This window comes from Macrotis lagotis, chromosome 1, assembly GCF_037893015.1.
Source record: "Macrotis lagotis isolate mMagLag1 chromosome 1, bilby.v1.9.chrom.fasta, whole genome shotgun sequence".
Taxonomy (NCBI): domain Eukaryota; kingdom Metazoa; phylum Chordata; class Mammalia; order Peramelemorphia; family Peramelidae; genus Macrotis; species Macrotis lagotis.
This window is the reverse complement of record NC_133658.1, coordinates 655,850,806-655,872,691: the sequence shown is the minus strand read 5'-3', so window position 1 is coordinate 655,872,691 and position 21,886 is coordinate 655,850,806. Positions and strand designations below refer to the sequence as shown.

General features: G+C 36.8%; 1 protein-coding gene and 1 long non-coding RNA gene across 10 annotated transcripts in view; one reads left to right on the top strand and one right to left on the bottom strand.

Moving 5' to 3' along the window:
- Nucleotides 1-21,886, bottom strand: part of HECW2 (HECT, C2 and WW domain containing E3 ubiquitin protein ligase 2) — a 449,633-nt gene that overhangs the window by 22,685 nt on the left and 405,062 nt on the right. For all 6 annotated transcript variants that reach the window (XM_074215431.1, XM_074215435.1, XM_074215432.1 and 3 more), the window contains 3 exons: nucleotides 15,761-15,881; nucleotides 12,173-12,286; nucleotides 597-749 (listed from right to left, as the gene is read on the bottom strand). In XM_074215431.1, coding sequence (XP_074071532.1) covers nucleotides 597-749; nucleotides 12,173-12,286; nucleotides 15,761-15,881 — 388 coding nt within the window. The remainder of the gene's footprint in view (nucleotides 1-596; nucleotides 750-12,172; nucleotides 12,287-15,760; nucleotides 15,882-21,886) is intronic.
- The window catches only part of LOC141507607 (uncharacterized), a 90,757-nt gene that overhangs the window by 56,431 nt on the left and 12,440 nt on the right, over nucleotides 1-21,886 (top strand). For 2 of the 4 annotated variants that reach the window (XR_012474194.1, XR_012474196.1), the window contains exon 4: nucleotides 15,795-15,929. This is a non-coding gene — a long non-coding RNA (uncharacterized LOC141507607). Of the gene's footprint in view, nucleotides 1-15,794; nucleotides 17,059-17,093; nucleotides 17,352-21,886 lie in introns of those variants that run through there. The other 2 variants (XR_012474195.1, XR_012474193.1) reach the window with 2 other exon arrangements.

The window sequence follows — 21,886 nt, the reverse complement described above, 5'->3', positions numbered from 1 at the left end:
TTGAACATAGGTCTTCTTGACTCTCAGGATAGCTCTAACCACCAAGCAATGCTGCTTTCAGATTTGTTTTTTTTTAACTATGTTGATTAGGTAATGGTTTAAATAAGCTTATGTGGACTAGCTTGAGAAACTTGTTGTCATTTATAATATGATTTTTCAGAGATAATGTTTTCTGATTCTAAGCAACCTCCTTAGAATTGACTAACGAAAGAATAATTATTTAATATATTGGAAATTGTCTATTTTGTAAATTTAACCGAAATACTTTATGTTTCTTCCTCAAGGATATGATTTCTCTCTTATCACATTCAACTTATATCAATGCATACCATGGAAACAATGTAAAGACTAACAGACTGCCTTCTGTGGGGGATGGGGAGGGAAGCAAGACTGGGGGGGGATTGTAAAATTCAAAATAAATAAAATCTTAAAAAAAATTTAACCATGAAAGAATCAAATGAGATTTCTAAGCACAATTATGGTTTTTGTAAATAGAGTAATATCTATATTTGAACAAAATCAGAGCATCTGCATAAACTAGTGTTAGAGAAAAATAATTAGAAAAAAGCACAATTCCCTAAATCCTACAATCTTACCATTCATGGTGATTGTCTACAAAAGCAGACATGGGACTTATTTGTACTGTGTATGTATCATTAGCTGAATATTCAAATAAGCCATAATATGGGTTAAAGAGTTCTCTGGATACCAGGAAGAAAAACTCTCTAGAAGGTCCACTGTAATCCAGCCTATAAAAACAAACAAAGAATTAGTGTTTTTTCCCCACTTAATGCTATATATAAAACAAGTGTATATTTTACATAGTTCATCATCACCAAGGCATGCTTACTAATCATCTATTAAGTGACATAAAGTGAATTAAGTCACTCTATAAATAAATACAGATTCATGAAACAACTGCATTTCCTTCTAAAATGCTGAACTTGGGGTGGCTAGGTGGCACAGTGCATAGAGCACTGGCTCTGGAGTCAGGAGTACCTGAGTTCAAATTCGGACTCAGTCACTTAATAATTACTTAGCTGTGTGGCCTTGGGCAAGCCACTTAACCCCATTTGCCTTGCAAAGCCCCCCCCCCAAAAAAATAAATAAAATGCTGAACTTGAAACAATGGTATGTATAGATGTAAAAAATATATATAGAAAACATAAGGAAATATTAACTACATAAAGATACAACATGATTTAATTAGCATTATCTGTAGAAACTCTTTAATAATAAAAATTATTACTCAAGAAGATAGTATGACAAGAAAGAGCCTTAATGCTAATCTTCTGCTCCCAAGAAATTAAGAGAATTAGAAAAGGATATCCAGCCTATTAGAAGAAGCCTTCTATGGAGTACTGAGACATCTACCAGAATGAGATGTAAGGCAGTACTACAATTCATATACGCAGAGGAAGCACTTACATTAATGAAGTGGGTTTATTAGGGTGTGTGAAGAATTGAAGTTAATAAAGTGTATGATGTAGAATCATGAGAAATGGGGGAAATGAAGGTCATAGAAGTTGTTTGTTTAGAAAAAGTAGGGGAAATTTTTCAACCTCTCTTCAGTTATTCAGGAAGGGCATCAGGGAACACTTAAATTCTAGGACTTAGAGATACAAAGGACTTTGGAGAAAACTGAGACTTAGGTGGGAGTAACTTGCCCAAAGGCATATCAGATAGGAAGAATGACAATCAAAATTTAAACTGAGGTCTCCCAATTCCAACTCCAGTGTGATTTCTACTACACCATGTTAGATTTCAGAAACTTCCCACCCACTATGGAATAAAGTGCTTCTTTCACCATGTACTCAGCACCTTCTTGACTGAATAAAGAGAGAGCTTGACAAATGGCCCAATGGGAATTTCAGAGGCAAAGAAAACCCTGAGAAGATGATCAAAGCAGAACTGGAATGTTTGGATTCAAGTGATCAAGGATTAAAGCAAATTAGAGGAGACAAGATTAGAGATAGCCTGGGGATTAGAAAGAGACAAGGAAGATATGGAAGTCCTAGGCAGTTGCCTAATAAGTGTTTTTGAAGTGGAGGATGAAGATCTTGAACTTGATCCATAACTTTATTAGAACATCTACAGATGAGGAAAGTAGTGTCATAGTGGAGTTTAGGAGATGATGTTGGTAGGCTTAGGGTGACATTGCTGAATTCAAAGTGAATAATGGTAATAATGTTCTGAGTGAAACAACCAGAGTCTGCTATGGCTGAAGTGTAGGACTAGAGAAGAATGAGGATTCAGGCATATTTATACTATTCAATAAGAAGGCTATGGTACCATTTACAAAAGTAGTCAGAGGTCTTATTTAGGAATTCATTGTGGCACAACTAGGAAAAGGGAAGATGGTAGATGGTAGAAAGATGAGCAGAAGAATGCCATTCATTTCATTTTAATTATAAATTTGCATCTCTTGGAATAGATTATTTCAATAAAATGAAAAAGGATTCAGAGAGTCATGAGATAAAGAGAACAAAAAAGCACAATTCTATGTGTCATATATTTTCTTATATGTATATGATATACAAAGTTGAGTTCATATAGACAGAATCCCTGCTTTCAAAGATTTAAGACATTTCACAAAGGACATAGAGGGCTAAACATGAAGCAAATTCATAAATGCTACAAAAATTCATACAATATAGTCTTTGCACAACAGGATAGTAGCATGTAAAGTGAAGCCATTTATTTTAGCTGTCACATTTGTTCTGAAAAATCAAAAGCTCATTTCTCTTTAACATTATTTTGGTAGCATTCTTACAGAGTATCATGCAAAGTAGGTAGGTGCTCAAAAAATATTGGCTGAACAAATCAATGAAGGCATGAGTGGGACTGCAATTTTTCTTGAGAAGCTATATAAGCTCAAGAGTATGAAGTGTTTATGCTACTCACCACTGCCCAAGGAAAAGAAAACAACAATATTTTGCAAAAATCTCTTAACTGGAATATCCCTTAAAAGTCTGGGGCTTTGTAATATTCAAATAAACTCTTTAAAATGTTGAGAACATTTGTCAATTTTAAACAGAGACTGGCCACTCTGTTTTGCCTCTTTACTGTGGTCAGAACATAAATAAGATTAATACTCTCGGATGGGACAAAATAAAAAGGAACAGATTTTTTCCCAGAGAGAGCCAACCTAACCATCAACAATTCACCCAAGATAAACCATCTTCTTCTTGGAGCAAGTTTTCATCTACCCATTCTTTAATTTTTGAATTAGTTCCAGATTCACACTGAGGTCAACACAGTTTGTAAGCAAGTTGTACTTATTTGTGATTTACATCCTAAATCTTGACAAAACTTGAGAGCAGTCTGAAGAGCAAGATGCCTACTCCAGCATATTTAACAAAACGTGTCAGAGCAGCACTCTATCCAAGCTATTTCTACCATTTCTCAATAGCATCTTTTATACAAAGAGTTAATATGACTCATATCAGAAGGCTCATTTGTTGCATTCCTGTTCTGCCAGTCGGGTTGGTTCCAGGGCTAAAGCCTTGGCACAGAAATTCAGAAGCTCGTTACAGCAGGCATGTAGCCACACAACAGCTGCAAAGAAGAGCATTTCACTATCCCAAATGCAGATGTCCTATGGAAGCAGTGTGGTTTAAGTTCTGGGAAGTGTTATTCAGACATTTGCCTAACATCATCACAGTACTATGCTGTTTGACATACCATACTAACTGTGGGGACTCTGGTAGGAGTTGATGTATTTTTTTTTCAACTAAAAATCACTGAAAATGAAACACCCGTGTGATAAATGCAAAGGAAGTGATGTAACAGAAAGCCCCTCAGAAAATCATTTCCTTTATGGTAGCTTTCAGATAAAAAGATAGTTTTTCAGCTATCCTCTATCAGTTTAGAGACACATGGTTGTTGAGTTCACCCTGTCACAGTTATAAAAGCAAGATATTAATTATTGAATCACCTGGTTACTGTGGTATCATATTAGAAACTTTCCTTGCTAATGAGGGTCTAGACCCAATTATACCAAATCAGAGCTGAAAACACAGAAACAGTCATCTTTTCTCAGCAAGATCTGGAGGGTTGAAGAAAACACTAAGCTAGTCATACTTGGTTTAAAACCAATAGTACTAGAGGGGATTATATGGGCTTTCAGAGTCTTTTTCTTAGGAAAAGTTTTGTAGGACAATGAAACAAGGGCAAACCCCCCACCCCCACCCCAGGCAGAAGAGACAGTTTTGAATCTTGCCTCTGGTACTATCTTTTTTGTGATCTTGGGCTAGTCACTAAACTTCTCTGAGTCTCAGTTTCCTCACTTGAAAATGGGTATCATAATATCTGCCATATCAATTTCTTTTGAAAACTATGATCACAGAGAAGATCTTAGCTTCATAGACATGGAAGGGTAAAGAACCATAGAGACAAATCAAGCCCACAGTTATTAAGCACATTAAGTATTAGTTTACAGATGAGGAACCTGAGGGGATTACTGTGAGGATTACATTTTATAATGTAGGTGAAACAACTTCACAAACTTAACAGTATGATAGAAATATCAGCCATTATCCTGAGGTGATAGCTGATGAGATAACTCATAAATGTGTGATTGCAAGGAAATTTAGAGGCCATTGAGTTCACCTACTGAAGATAATGAAACCCAAAGCCAGAGGTGAGTTGGCTAGGATGATACAGGTCATAAATGTCCATGGAAGGATTTGAACCCAGATTTGAGGAAAATTTCAAACCTCCTCCATCTGGCCACATTGTCTACCATTGTTATTATGAATAATAATAAAATAATGAGAAATGAATAATATAAAATATGTAGCATGATATAATCATAGCTATGATTTATAAAATATTTTAAGATTTGTGCTGTACCTGGGAAATATTTACTTATTTTATCCTTACAACAGCCCTAGGGAGTAGGTGCTATCATTATCTACATTTAACAGATGAGGGAGGCTGGCAGAGCTTCAATGCCTTGCCCACCAGGGTCACATAGCTACTGAATGTGGGAGATCAAATTCAAACTCAGGTCTTCCTGATTGTTGGGTTGGACACATGATTGTTATCAAACTTTTCTCATCTCTAAAGTGAGGCAAATAACATTTAACACTAGCAGTCCCCAGAGTTGATGTGATGATAGCACTTTACAAATTATACAGTGCCATATACATGTGAGCTATGAGCATCAATAAAAACTAGAAATACTAATTCAGAATTCCCAGAGGCAGTCTGGGTTTAACATAAAAGGCTACATTTCATTTGTAAATGTTAGAAAGAAATTCCAGTTTCTCCTCCTCTTTGGCCCAACCTGGGGGGAATGAAATGTGGCCTGGAGTCTGACTGCTCTGAAACCCCCAAACTAAAATTATTCGCACACATCCTCTCCCTGTTCAAAAACACAGCTTTGTAAGCTGAGTGGCTGACATCATTTGATTACACATGAGTAATAATGAACTCATTCTTCATCTTAAAGAAAGGCACCTTTTTACAGGGTTGGCCATAATAAGGAAATGGGGGGGGTTTGAAAAAGAGATGCTCCTTTTCCGGGCTATTACCCTTTGTTGCTTTGGGGTTCTCAGAAGGTAAGGCTCATCCAGGGTGTAGCAGAAGACCACAAGCTACCTTCTCTGCCTTTCCACACAAAAACATCCTTGACTCTCTAGGGCATAATATGAGACCTTTGGTTCCAAAGAAAATAATAAATTGGAAGAACATGTGGCACTTTACTGTTTGTGAGCACAAAGCAATCACTGGTATGCTTGTGAGAGCCTGAGAGAAGGCAAGCATAATGCCCATTTTCCCACCATGTTCTGTCAAGATGACTTAGTTACGGGCCACTGCATAATTCCAGTTCTCTTTTGCTCCCTGGCCAAGACAGTCAACCTCTTAAGTTGAATGGGAATTTTAGTGGCATGAACAAAATTTTCAACTATGACAGAGTCAGATGACTACTTTCCATTTTGTAAGAAACCAGACAACAGGGTTAAAACAATTGTTCTGCTAATTAAATTGTTGTTTATTATGGAGCTGCAAATAGCTTTTTTTTTCTTTTTACAGATGAGGAAATAGAGAGGTCAGGTGACTAGGACCACATAGCTAGTGGTGTCCAAGGTAGGCTCTGAAATCGGGGCTTCTGACTCTCTCCTCTAAAGAACACAGTCATCTGCATCAGTGGAGCCAGAGTGGTGGTACTGACAAGTGAAAAGTTCTTGCTAGATGTTGGAAGCATTTTTGTGATTTCTTAACACAGGCATCTGTGATACTCTGGGAATTCACATTATCTCAACTAAAATGCCTTTTGGCATTACCCTATAAGGGGCAGATTACCCATTTTCCAATCATTTATTTTGCCTCAATCCTCCTTTGATTCCAATCTATCACAAAAATGACCAAAGATCAACTTCAAGAAGAGTTTATGCTCTCTCTCTCAGCAAACTTTCTGATTCACACCTAAGCTGGCCAAAAATCATTTTTAAAAGTCTTTTTTTTCTAAATTTTCCTGACCTGCTAGAAATACATAAACCACAGGTTCATAGGAATATAGCTTTAGAACTGGTAAATAATGGGGATAATCATAACATCTTGCTCCTGGGTTGTTTTGAGAATATAATATTTGAAAAAAAAACACTTTGCAAACCTTAAAATGCTATATAGGTCCTAATAGTAATAGCCATAGTCATTATTATTATAATAATTCTCTTATTAGTAGAAGTCATCAAGTCCATACCCCTTATTTTACAAAGGATGAAACTGAGGCCTGGAGACTTGGCCACGGTGATATAGCTAGTGTCTAAGCTAAGATTTGATTCCACATTTAGCCCTCTATCTTCACTATATCATTTATGCAAACCACAGCTCAAATTTGTTCATTGGATAAAGCAAATGATATCAGTAAGAATCTAGAAGGAATGTTTTCAACAGATAATTGAGTTCAATTCTATTTTTATCTAAGGGGCAGCTAAGTAGTACACTGGAGAGAACTCTGGAATCAGGAAGACCTGATTTGAAATTTGGTCTTGGACATTTTCTCCTGTAAGACTCAGGGCAAGTCACTTAATCTTATTTGCATCAGTTTCCTCATCTGTAAAATGAGCTAGAGAAGGAAATGACAACCTGCTTCAGTATCCTTGACAAGAAAACCCCAGATAAGGTCACAATAAGTCAGACATGACTGGAACAACTAAACAACAATAGCAACATTTTAACTAACAGTCCTGAGGGTGGTAGTGAGGGGTAGATAAAGACAAGGAGAAAAAAATCCCAAAGTAAAATGTAATGAACTTATAATTCTAGAGTTTCTATGAAGTGAGGTCTACTTTAAATTTGCATGTCCTTTTTATCAACAGAGCCACCACTTTACTGAAAGGAAGTGGCAAAAATATGTTGAAAAAAAACAGTTGAACCTAACCAAAGACATAGAATAAATATATTTAGGTGGTCATAATTTAAGAGTACTTTGGAATAATTTTCAAGATACTTCAAAGAGAGAAAGATTCCAAAAGAGTAAGAACTATTGCAAATGTGTATTACTTTTACTTAAGAAGACGAAAAGGCAACTGAGAAAACATCAATAATTACCAACTATCACAAGCTCATAAGATCATGGATCCTAGGATCATCTTGCCCAATCCCTTCAATTTACACATGAGGAAAATGAGTTACAGAAATGTTCAGTGACTTGATCAAGGTCACACAGTAAACAGAAGTGTTGAGATCGGAACTCTGGTCCTAGGACTCAAATCCAAAGGTCTCTCCTTTCATCTCTAAAGACTCTTTTACAAGAATGATTTATTCATGAATGTCATGGGTTTCTTTAATGAAAACTTAAGAAAATAACAAGAAGACTTTTGCATATGACAATTATGGTAGGGCACTTCATAGTCATTCTGTTGATCAAGAGGTTCAATATAAAGGTTAAAATGCTTTCCTCAAGCAAGGTGTTTCCTCCACATATGTAAATATGTCCTATGACAGATACAACCATGGAGAAGGTACTTAATAAATACTTATGTATTGATTGTTATAAACATTGAGTGAGGCACAAAACAAAGATATATTTACCTCCCATAGCAACTGCCCTACTTTAGGTCCACAACACTTCTCAACTAGACATTGCAATAATCTCCTAAAAGGTCAGCTTCTCCTTTATCAAATTCATCCTTCCCCCAGCTGCTAAAGTGATATTCCCAAAGAATAGATCTGATCACATCACTCCCCACTACTCTAGAAGCTTTATTAGCAATAAAAACTCCTCTTTTTTGTCATTTAAACCCTTCATGATCTGATCTGGTTTTAGCCTATCACACTCTGAAAGGCCAGTCAAACTAACCAAGTGATGTTATTGTTCCCTATGCATGATAATCCATCTTCCACCTCCATGCCTTTGCAAAGGCTGCCCTGGACACCTAGGATGTGGCTTTGAGTCTTCCAGCTCCAATTCAGTGCCATCTTTAAGACTAGTTTTTAGTGCCTTCTCCCCAGTAACTATGTATTTAATTTGTATATATCCTGAATTTCCTTGTCTTATCTAAAATTACTTTTTGAAGTAATTGAATTTACTTATTTATGTGATCTTTTCCTGGTAGAATGAAAGAACCTGTAAAGAATCATTCACTACTATTGTTGTTCTATCCACCCCCACCCCTCCTTAGTAGATAGTGTCCAGAGCAGCAAGGTCTTTTAAGAAATGTTTAAGTGCTTGACTGCCCTAAGGTATTCACCAAGGCTATGGAAATTATCTTATACAAAGACTAAACAGAAAAATAACTTGTTCTCCAAATGTTCCATTCACATAAGCTAAGTAAAGCCCTAGCCAGGCATGCCACAGTGACATGATTAGTTCTTTCAGCTCATCCATCTTTAATTGAAAAACAAAACCAAACCAAAATGGATGACATATGGATATTGCCTATATCAGTGGTGCCAACTTCAAATAGAAATGAATTTCTGACTGCTATAATGACTTAGAAATCCACAGATTAATATTATATATGATATATTATAATTTTATTTATTTTTGTCAAATATTTCCCAATTAAAATTAATTTGATTTTGCTGCACAGAAGAATTTTGTCACTTACTGTTGGACTCCTCTGGTCTAGATTATACCAACTAACTGGATTGACTCTCAGCAAACATATTCACATATGCATATAACATGGATCTTAATGTTGCACAGACAAAGTGCTGGCTCATAGAACAGAATGACTAGGATAAGATTAGGCTGCAATGCGCATTTGAGAAATGTGTATTTGGAAAGACTGTTTCTAAGCTGCTTGCTGCCAGAGGCCCCTCATATTAATACATTATCTTCTTGGTGATGCCATATGGTATAAGATATCACAAGTGTCAAAAGAATGAGCCCCAATGATACAGTGATGCCCCCTTAGCACAAAGAAAATATATCAAAAGTTGTTGATAAGGCTCAAAGAGGATGAGAAGGTATAGAAGTTATAATCTTGTTCTATGCCAATGGAGGGAATAGCAAAGAGCAGCCAGACATAGTGTAGAGTGATTGAATTTTAGTTTTAAGCCTAAAATTGTACTAAGATTTTTGAGACACCTGGTGTAAAAACTGGATATATAAACTTTTTCTAGATTCTTTAAGAAAATTCTGTTAAACTTTTTATCACAAACTAGACCTGCTAGAATTTCAAGCTTTTTATCATTATAGCTATATATGGAACAAAAGAATTAAATAGAAATATTTCTAAAAGGCAATAGAATATCTAAATACAATAGCAAGTGGTAAGATTTGCTTTGCTTACTTCAGTAAAAATATTTAAATCAACTTGTATTCCCAGTTTAAAACCAGAGTGAAAGATTAATGAGCTTTTAATTATTTAATGTATTTATATTTAATAGAAGCAAATGCTTAATTTTAAGTTGTTCCTATTTTCCCTCCCAAGAATAGCAACCTGTTACTTTTTTGAAATTTATTTGTTCCTCAATTTTACTTCTCTTGAAGATCAAGATTAAAAGAAAGAGACTCCAACATAATACTAGAGTGAAGTCAACAGGATATCTCCTTTCATATGCAGCTGCTTAGGGGTGAGGTCCTGAAATCATCTGGTCTCCTTCATATCAGTTTATATTGCTAGTGGATAGGCTGGAACAGGCACTGGAACAGCCCCCTATGGCTGGGACAGTCCAAACCTTTACAAACTCTCCTGCTTCTTAAATTCCTTGTGGGCCAACCATAGCTGTATTAAGAAAAAGAGAGGCACTGGGAAATGGGAGAAGAGAGATTATCTATGTTTATCAAAGAAAAAGATACTAAATAGATTTCAGCATTGCTGGTGGAGATGGAGGCTACCTGTTCAGTTTAGGAAAGCTGGTTTAGGATAAGCATTACAATAGTCTATTCTCTTCAAAGCTGGCATAATGGAACATAAGATCCTACGTTTAGAGTTGGGAGAGACTTTAGAGCTCATCACATCCACTTCTCATGTTTTATAAATAAGGAAACTGGCCCATAGGAATGAAGTGACTTGCCTAGGGTCAGACAGCTAGTAAGTGTTCGGGGCAGGTTCTGAACCCAGGATCTTTAATTCCAAATTCAGGTCTCCTTTCCACGTCCATGCTTACTAAGAGTCCTCCAGCCACAGCTTCATGCTTAAAACTCAGTATGATTTAATAATGCCCCACAGTAGATGAGGTTGTGTAGGAAGGAAACTGGGGTGCCAGGTGAGGGAATTCATTCTCCCCTCACTGGTTGGGGCAGAGCATACTTCACATCCTATGCATAGCTGTGTCAAGGCCAAATATATTTCTTCATTTTTCATTAGCACACCTGTGTCTCCCAGCCACCTTGTTAGTTCTGGTCATTAAAACTATGAGACTAAAACCATTTAAGCTTCCAGGTTAATATATTCACATTTCTACATTGTTGGTTGCCTTGTAAAAGACATATTCAGTCCAGGGGTGTAAGGGAGAGCCTACAATGGCAGAGTACGAAAAAAACATTAAGAATCAGCCATTAACTGAAATGATAAAGGAGATCTAAGGGGAAGAGAAAAAAGTCCCTAAGGGAAACTTTGCCCTACAGTACAACTTAAGGTGAAGACTTCATCATGCAGTGACCTTGTCCAGCACCTTAGGGACAGAGCAGGCAGGCATCCCTAACCTTGACTGACTGAGAGGCCTGGTTTAAAATTATGCACGTGAAAAAAACAAAACAAAAAAACAAAAACAAAAAACAAAAACTATGCACATGAACATGGGCTGATAGGAGATGCTCTGGATTTTTCAACCAATTCAGGGCTCACAGAATGGGTAACTCTGGGATCTCTAAGCTAATTCTCACCACTGAGAAGTCAAGTGCAGGAATGGGAATGAGGAGGTTGGGAATGAATAGCAATGGGAAATGACACCTTCTAAGGTGAAAACTTCACAAATGTTGTGTCTGTCTGGTTGCAAGATTCTTCAACTGTGTGGGAGTCTAGGACACCTTGCCTAATCCTTATCTGTAGGTCTTACTCACTGAAGAGTCATCAAGGTTTGATACATTTGTTTATGTCAGGTGAGTATTTTGCCTGGCTTCCTTCCTCTCCCAAGGAAACAGAGAAACTGGGGGTGGAACTAATTAGGAAGAGGGCTCAAGAAATGTTGTTCACAAGGATCTCTTAGGAGGGTTAATAGGATTTCAACCAGTAAAGGCAAAACTGGCCTTGCCTAGAAGGTGTAATGCTTTTTACCCTACACTTCACTACACACAATTAAAGAGCAGAGTCAATCAAATATAAAATTTTTCCTTCTTCAAGCCTCACCTTGCCCCTCAATTAAAAAAAAAGGAAAGAGGAGCCCCAAATCAGTTAAAATTCAGAATCATTTCAATGTCAAAAAAATTTAAATACCCAAAGAAGCTAAGAAAAAGAGAAAGAGATAAAAAAAGAAATAAAGGGAGAAAGAGGGAAAGAAATAGAAAAAGAGAAAGTTGAAAGGAAAGGTAGAAGGAAGAAAGAAAAAAGAGAAAAAGATAAAGAAAAAGAAAAAAGAAAGAAATAAAAGTAAAGGAAGAAAGAGAAAAAAAAGAAAGTAATCAGGTTTAAAGGTTTAAGCTTACATGAATGGAATTTCCTGCCAGAAAGCTTTCCTGTTTTAGGCAACCACAATATGGTGGTGAAACATCCGGGCACAGCTGCATAACAGGCAACTTGTACTCTTTAGGTCACTTCTCTGTTCTACTCACCCTTCCTCTCCAACAAAGGTGACATAGAGCTTATTCCTCTGCAAGTCTTTTCTGGAATAGCCCATAATTTGATTAAAAGCATCTTCCAATAAATGATCTCTTCTGATGATTAACCTGTACATAATTATTTCAAAAAATATAAATGGTTTACATTACTTATCCTAGAGGGAAACACATAAGCATGTATAATATACATTTACATAGGTATGTAAAATATATACACATATCATCTACATATATTATGTCACTCTCCATAAAACTATATTTTTTTTAGATTAACTTGATCATTATAAGCACAATTCAGCTTACTTGCAAAAAAAAAAAAATTCCCAGCCATCTCTAACATGACTGTGTACTGAATTTTTTTTAAAAGCACATGTGAGAATATAAGCTGGTAGGCAGAGCAGCCTGCCTATGACCTGGAATAATAACCCCAGAAAGTCCATTGTGTACAGTGAAATGATTTTTTCCCCCAAGAATGAAATGCTTACCAAATAAAGCACACAAAACTTTTTGTTTAATAAAGGAATTACAACCCCATTAGGTAATGTTGTAGGTCTCACTGAACTTAGGAAAGGGATCTAGTTACTAAGTGCCTGAGGACATAACTTAGACAACAAGGAATATCTTTATTCCTCCAAAAGAGGTTTACAATGTTTTTTAATTTCTATTCTAAATTTGAACATCTATATCCTAGTATTCATTAAGAAAAGGACACAGCTGAATTATATTTAAAAATTTTAAATTGAGTCTAATAATAACAATAATAATAATAATAATAATAATAATAGTATTTATAAAGTAACTACCATAAGACTTTACAAATATCTCATTTGATCCTCCCAATAACCCTGAGATTTAGGTATTATAATTATTCTCATTTTACAACTGAAGAAACTGAGGCAGAGGATAAGTAACCATCTTTTGGAGTTATTACCAAAGACTTTTCAGCTTTCTCTTAAAGCAAATGACAACACTTGGAAGACTATAAAGATGACAGAAGGGTGTTCTGTGCCAGAGGAAATGTTGGGCCTGGAGTCAGGAAGATCAAATTTTGCTCTTACTATCTGTGTGGCCATGGGAAAGTCACTTAATCTGAGTTTCAGTTTCCTCAAACTAACCAGGGACCACAATACCTACCTCACAAAGTTGTTATAAGGCTCAAATGAAATAATATATGTAAAAACATTCTGCAAAGTTTAAAGTCTTTTACAGATAGCAGTTTTGCTTATGAGGATGATGTGAAATGAACACTGATTCCGGAGGGTGGGGTTCAAATCCTGGCTCACACACTTGCTTCATGTGTGACTTTGCACAAGACTTTCCTGAACCTTGGTTTCCTCATCTATAAAATTAGATGATTAGGCTAGATGACTTCCAAGGTCCCTTCTAGCTCTAGGGCTATGATCCTATAAACCTCAGCACCTGAAGCATAGACTGGGTGAAGATGATACTCCTTCTTCATCTTTTTTCCTACTATGCAATGCTGAGCTTCTTTGCATTGATTCTATTCAATTCTATTTATTCCAGCCATTTGTTTAAGGGTCAAATATGTGCATGGAAGGAGTTTTGCTAGACATTTTTGCTAAAAACCCTTCATGGGTAGCCCTAGAAGTGGCCTCTGATGCAGCTGATGACTGCCAAGGTCAATATAGTTGCTTGAAGTAATTCTCCCTTTCCTTCCCAACAGGGATTACAGAGAGGCCACAAGGATAGGAGCTCCCCTCAGCAACTGGAGCATCTATATGCATTAACAATAGGGCTTACATTTAAAAAAGTTGCTTAAAAAATAGGGCTATCTGTAGAACTGTATACCAACATGAACCGAGAATGAATCCAGGGGCACATGAAAACTAAGGCTTTGAGGTATCAATCAATATCAAGTTAGATAATGATGAAATTATTGTAGATGGAACTAAAAGAGACCTTTGAAATCATTCAATCCAATCTCCTTTCACAGAGAAGGGCAAAGGGTCAAAGGAGTCCTATGGTTCTTCCCAAGTTCAGTTAGTAATTTGAATGCAGGTCCTCGGACTATAAATTCACTGTTCTTTCTATTGTATCATGATACTTTCCATGTATCTGATAGATGATAAGAATTGCTTTTGTTTTGGCTAACCCCTTCAACAAAGGTCATAGGCCCCATGCACCCCTCCTCTCTGCCTACCACCAAAAATCTCTTGTGAGTTTTTACTTGAGTTCAGGATGTGATGGAGATGAAGGGTACCTCCCAAAGCTTTTTTTCCTCTTGTCTTGCTAACCCCAGGTAGTTAGGAGACAGTTGCATTTAGATGAATTTTTTGGCCTTTATGTTCTTGGATTCAATTGAGTGTAATAATGTACTGACCTGCCTATTGTTGACTAATAGTTTGGTCATCCAGTAATAGGAGAAATAAGAAGGATGTTTTTATCTTTATTCTTCTCTAAGAATTCAGTGCAAAAGAAAGTCCATGGCAGCAAAGGACAAAAAGTATCTACTGCTGCTTTGCAAAATTCCTGAAGCAGTATGATTATTTTGGAGAGAGTCCTGAATTTGGAATCAGAAACACCTGGACCTGATTCCTGGTTCTGCCACTTACTAAGATGAGTTACCCTGGGAAAGTTAATTAGCTCTCTGAGTCTCATCTATAAAATAGGGATAATAATATATGCCCTTATTCTTACAGGCTTTTGGTGAGGATCAAATGAAATTATAGATGTGAAAATGCTTTGTAAAGTTCTATATAAATGTGAGAATTATGATTAGAATTATGGCATATCTCTTGCTACCTTGTAAGCAGTTGGGAAAGAGTTTTGGATTGAGGAGAAATGAAACTTCCATCTGGGGCCAAGAGATCTTCAAATGGGACTGTGGTCCAGAAACTTGACCTTGAACTCTAGCCAGAAGCTCCTTCCTGTATAATTGGTTCATGTGGATAGATGAAAGTGCCCAACATCAGCAGGAAAATTCCCTTCCTTTGGCACTTTCAAATGATATAATGATAATTGGCCCCTACCTACACCCATCAAATAGAGATAGGGAAAACTTGTTCTTGGCACAACCATATGGTTGTGCTAGTTGTCCCAAATATGAAGGAAGCTGGATAAGGACTGGGAGCAATAATATTCTTTAATCACTTAGGATATTTAAAGATGTCTTTGAAAATTGTAAAGTTCTTTATAAATGTTAGCTATTATTATTTTTTATTGTTTGGGAAGAATTGAAGATGAAAGTTATTAATGCTTTTGGATGAGCTAGGGTAATAGTAAAATTTAATTCATGACATGTTAAAAGGCATCTGGAGAATATATAGTATGAGTTAAATTGTAAGAAGAGAAAAAATATAGTTCTCTCCCCAACTGTATTTTTTTCTTATAACACAGTAAGTGGTGGCATTTTAAAGCAAAAAAAGCTTAAGTTTTAATGGCACTTATTCTCAGAAGTAGGTTGTAATATAATGCTTTCTTTCAACAATGTCAGGACATCAATGAAAAGACTAAGGCAAAATCTGATCATATTCATTCAGAGTCAGTTTAGTGATTTCCCAAACAGAGGTCATTCTCTAATCATCATCATAAAATCTGGTTCCACAGATCACTGTTACTCACTTTAACTTCCCTGGCCCTTGTCCATATCCTTTAGTCTCCAACTTCCTGTAGAAGTTCCGAAGTTTGGCTTCAAAATCTCGCTTGTAAGGGGCAGGAGCTCGAGCATTGGCACGCTGCGTACCTGGAGTAAACAACATAGAGAAGATGAACCAGAATTGCAGAGCCTTAGGTAACCAACACAGCAAAAACTCTTTCTAGAAGTCATCATTTTTAAAAGAACTACTATGATTTTAAGAACAAAATTATAAAGTAAAGCTGATAACATATTTAACATGTCCTTTTAATCTTTTTTAAAGTTGAAGGCATAATTAAACTTAACAGAGCTCTCAAGTGATGCTTTCCCTTCAAAATATGTCATTATGTCAGTGTTAGTCAATAATTATCAACTCCAAATTTTAATAGACAATACAGTAAGAATGTGTTAACGAAATATGTTCTTTTCTTTAGCCCAAACTAACATGAGTCAGACAAGTTAACTCAGTTCCAATGAGCCACTGTTCAGTGTGTGGAATCTCTCAGCTTGATGCTGGGATGATATAATGGTAACTTGACAGGAGTTACAGTAGGAAAGAATGTGGGACAACAGGCCAAGAATAATGTATTTTCTTTTCATAATTCTCCTTGAATTCCCCCATAAAATTAACTTCTGTCAGACATACCCCATTGCTAAAAGTGAATTCAGACACATAATTATATGTAAAGAATAGCAAAACATTTTATAGGGTAAAATTTAATCTTGACAATAAGACCAGGAACTGACATTACTGCCAAGGACACTACTTCTGGGTGGGGAAACAGAACAGGGGTGTTAAATGTCATTCAGCAGTAAGTAAGCATCCCTAATGAACCAGTAGAAGGGGCCCTATCCTTTTTCCATGAGAAGCTTGTTTAGTGTCACAAGGATGACTGAAAGACTAGGGCTGGGGCACAAAAGTGGGAGGGAATGTGGATGTCAGACCTAGAGTTTTCAAAAAAATCATGAATATTTCCACTAGAGAAAACAAAATCTCCCCAAAATGATTAAAACAAAAGGATATACTTTTCAAATAGACAATAGGAAGGAAGGAAGAAGGAAAGGAAGGAAGTAAGGAAGTAGGGAAGAAGAGAAGGAAGGAGGGAAGGAAGGAAATAAAACATTTACTAAGCATCTACTCTGTACTGTTTTAATTACTTCAGTAATATTATCTCATTTAATTAAATAACCCTGGGAGGTAGGTGATATCCTCATTTTACAGTTGAGGAAACTAAGGCAGACAGAGGGTAAGTGACTTACCCAAAGCCACACAGCTAATAAATTTCCAAGGCCATATTTGAGCTCAAGTTTTTCTTTCAGGTCCAGCTCTCAATCATCTTTACCACCTACCTGCCTCTGTTAATAATTCAACAACAAATATATCTTGAATGAACAAATCAATTAACAAGTGTTCACTGAGTGATCAGCACTCCGCTGAGCAGCATGGAGCATGCTAAAGTTTGGGACAGTATTACCCCTCAAGAAGCTGACACTGTAAACCAGGGAAGCATGTCTAACATGGATGAAAACATCAGAGAACAAATAAATGCAAAGTAACCAAGACGAGGGAAGTAATAGGTAATCCAGCTGTTCTATGCCTTGTAGAGTATCTAGAATATTGTATTTGGTTTTGGGAACCAACATTTTAGGAAGGCTATTTATAATTATCTGACAAGCATTTCTTCAGTGCCTACTCTGTACCAGGCAACAGGGATGGAAAGCTGGACAGTTATCCTGTAGAGGGAAAATGGGCCCATGTGGGGTCTTGAGATTGTCCATGTGATGAGAAGTTGAAAGAAATCTGGAGAGTTAACCTGGAGAATTTTCTTCAAATAGATGGAAGGGAGATCAAGTTTTTCCAAGTTTGCTTGGACTCCAAAGGTGAAGAAGGTGGAAGCTACAAAGAGGCAAATTTAGACTTGATATAAGAAATAATTCTCAAATAATTAGAGCTGTCCAAAAATAGAATGGGGGCAACTAGTTGATACAGTGGATAGAGTGCTAGGCTTGGAGTCAGGAAGAGCAGAGTTCAAATACAACCTCAGTTTCCTCATCTATAAAATGGGAATAAAAACAGCTTCAGCCTCCCAGAGTTATTGTGAGGACCTTATGAGATAATAAATGTGAAACTCTGGGGCAGCTAGGTGGCACAGTGAATAGAGCACCAGCCCTGAAGTCTGGAGGACCTGAGTTCAAATCCAACCTCAGACACTTAATAATTGCCTAGCTGTGTGACCTTAGGCAGGTCACTTTACCCCATTGCCTTAAATAAAAATTTTTTTAAAAATGTGAAGCTCTATATAGATGTTATTTAGATATTATCATTATTATTATTACTCAATGGTGTTCTTCACATGCAGAGCAAATTATCACATGGTAGAAGGGTTCTTATTTGGTATAGGTTATATCAGAAGACATCTCAAGTCCTTTCCAACTGTGTGTTGTAGAAAGTGAAGTTACAGGGGTGAGGGATTAGGGATCATTCTGGATATGAGTTGTTGAGTCAAGTTTCATAAAAAAATGGTTCTGAAATTTTATTTTGACTCATGACTTATTCTTTGTTGTGAGAATTACAACACATCACAAGAAAAATGGGAGACTTCAGCACATCCGTATTCCATACAATTTGTGGTAGACTGTTCAAGCACAAGGCTTTGTAAAACATAAGGTCCACACAATTCATTGCACACCAAAGAAAACCTGTAAAAGTCTGCAAACATTTATTATTTGCTATGCTGCCAGACACTGTGTTATGCACAGAGGATTGTTGTTGTATATCCTTCATTTCCAGAAAGGACAACACAGGGTGAGGTCTTCTGTGTGAATTGAATTTAAACAAGGCAGAGTTGCACAAAATCATCAGCCTCACTCTTCCAGAGGCATCAAAATCCAGAGGCAAGCAAAAAATCAGAACAGTTGGCAATGACCCCAGATGCAGTGGATGACCTTAGCATTTTCCATGTATGACCAAGTTCTAAGCATTCCACAGAGCCATCTTCAAGGCCCTTGGAACAAATTGTTCTCATCTACTCGAAGAAGTCTTCACATGCTTGGGATAGGCATCCCCTAAATAACTGATAGATCTGAAGTCCATCAGTTTCCTTCAACCTGGATTAATGGCACTACTAAGCAGTGTGGCTGCTGCACATGCTACAGCTTCTTGGAGCTACAAGTGAGAGTTGGGTGAAGATGAAACCAGAGTTGGGTGAAGATGACACCAAAGGTGGATGAACAGCCCTGAAAGAGTTCAGCAAGTCCTAATACCAGAGGTGCTAGTCTTCTCAGGACACCCTATACACCCCAAAGGATACAGAGAAAAGCAAAAACACATTCTAATGGCATACATCGGAGAAGAACAGAGAGAGGAAAAGAGCCTTGATATGGGCCTTGAAGAATTAGGAGAATCTAAATAACTGGAAAGGAGGAAAGAAAAACAGCAAAAACTGAAGCAGGGAGGTAGGAATGAACATCCCTGTACTCCTGAGGAGTGAGTTTCCTTGCAAAAATGAAGTAGATGATTTATAACATGAAATAATAGAGGAAATAAGGTTAAATAGAATTTTTTGGTGTTAATATTGTAGACAGCAGGGAACCCTTATAGCCAGAGATATAATTTAAAAAAAAAACACTCCAAAAACAAAAACAGCAAACTTCACCTAAGTCAAACAATGCTGGCACTGGAGGGATGGGAGAAAGGAGATTCATTTGGAGAGCTGTATTAAGTAAAAAAGAAATCTTGTGTTTTTCTGCTTTATCAAAGGGGAAAAACAACATTCTCTGTCACTTGAGGGGAGATTCGGGTGGGTAGGGGAGGAAATAGTAAACTTCTAGGGATATGATTGGGGCAGGAGATCAACAGTGCTGATAGTCAAGGAAGGAACCAAATAGGCAAAGGATGAATTATAGTGCTGTTCTCAGGGAAAAGGGAAAGGGAAGGCTGAGCATAGATAGGTCAGGGGGATGTGCTCCCAGGTGGGCATTAGCCTATATTATCTATATTATCTAGGTTGAAGCCCCAACTGCCCTAGCTTAATTATAATTCTGGTTGTGGCTTGTTGAAAGGGGTAGGGGGTAGAGAGTCTATCATAGCAGTGTCTAGGAAAGATTAGTCTGGGAGTAATTTGGAGGGAAAAGAAAGAGAATGAAGACATAATAACTATCTAGAAAGTTGTTGCAATAATCCAAATGTAAGAGGAAGGTCTCAGATTCCCAACCTCAATTCCTCTAAGTAACAAGATACTCTCCACCCTGATACCTTTGTTTGGTGAGACCACCTTTTGATTAAATCAGAACCTTCAATCAAAAATATAATCTAGAAGCAAACAAATCCTTATTTATTTTGGAAAGAGTTAAGTATGTCAAGTCATTGGATGAAATCAGACTACAAAATATATTGGAACTGATTTAAAGAATTAGACATGCCTCTCTGCCTAGGCATATCACAGAAGGTGATATCAACAGAAAAAAGCACTTTGAGGGACTTGACTATTGTGCCTATAATCAAAGCCTAGACTATTGTGCCTATAATCAAAATCTAGTGAGGGGAAGGGGAATGAGTCCAAAGAGACTCCCTCACTTCTTCCTTGAACTCTCCCCCCAGTTGACCAATCATCAGAGAAACAGAATCAACAACAAAGTATAGAACTGGAATTGAGATTGGAAAAATTAGAGCTAACAAATGTTAGCTTCTGTTTTACAGGCGGAAGTTTAAATCAGTTGTCCAGGACTACCCAGAAAACTCTCCCACAGAGCTTAAGTCATTTTCCCATGTTTGCTCAGAGAATATCTAAGGCAGGATTCAAACCCAGATTTCCAGATTCCAAGCATGTTTTTCTATTGATTATGCCTTTCTGATGTGATAAAATAGTTGGGAAGAGTCAGTTTTAGGGGGAAAATGGTGAGTTCAGCTTTGGGTGTGTTGAGTGTACAGTGATGATGGGACATTCATGTGGAAATATCTGGCAGCCATCAGAAATATGAAACTAGTAAAGATGCATAGGGATATGCAAGCACAGAGGACAGAGTTGTGGGGATATTATAGTCACAGGACTAGAGGGAAAAGAGAAGTCAGTTCACAGTATTGAGAATGAAAAAGAACCCTTGTAATAGATCTATTATTTTCCTTTTGCCCATCATTTGAGAAAAAGAGAAGTATAAAATGCCATGATCAATTCTACCAATACTGAATTCGTAAAATGAGCCCAAACTTCACTTTCATGCTAGGCAAAAGGATACCATTCTGGAGGCTCTGAGGACTGCAACACAAATGATTCTATTATGGAAAAGTTAAAAATCACTCATGCATGATTTCATGGTTAAAAAATTACCCCTAAATGATTCTGTCGGGGAATGACAAGCTCTTGTTGCAAGTCAGCTGTAAGTGCCAAAACACTCCAGGATAAATACAATAATTACTTCTACTTTGGGAATCAACTATATTCCTGAAAGATGGAACCAGTGCAATTATGATGTTACCAGGACCAGGAAAAGAGGACCAAGACAAAATATCCACATGAATAGATTGAAGCAAAAATGAAAACATGTGTGCTCTCTCAATATATATATATATACACACATAATATGCATGTATCTATCTATCTATGTGCATCTGTCTAAATATGAATATGAGAAAGTGTGCATAATGGATAGAGACACAGAAAGCTGACCTCATATCTGGGAAAACCTAGCCTGGTGACCTTGGGCAAGTCACTCTAGGTGACAAGTTTCAAAGAAAGTGCCAACTGGAAGTGTGTATGCACACACACATGCATGCATTTCCATTTAGGAATTTTCTATACTACTGACATCACAAGTATAGTCTCTATCCCTACTTTTATTTTATTTTATTTTCAATTACTTTTTATTAAAGATATTATTTGAGTTTTACAATTTTTCCCCCCAATCTTACTTCCCTCCCCCCACCCCCCCCACAGAAAGCAATCTGTCAGTCTTTACTTTGTTTCCATGTTGTACCTTGATCCAAACTGGGTATGATGAGAGAGAAATCATATCCTTAAAGAAGAGAAGTCTAAGAGGTAACAAGATCAGACAAAGAGATATCTGTTTTTTTCCTAAATTAAAGGGAATAGTGTCCCTACTTTTATGAAATAACC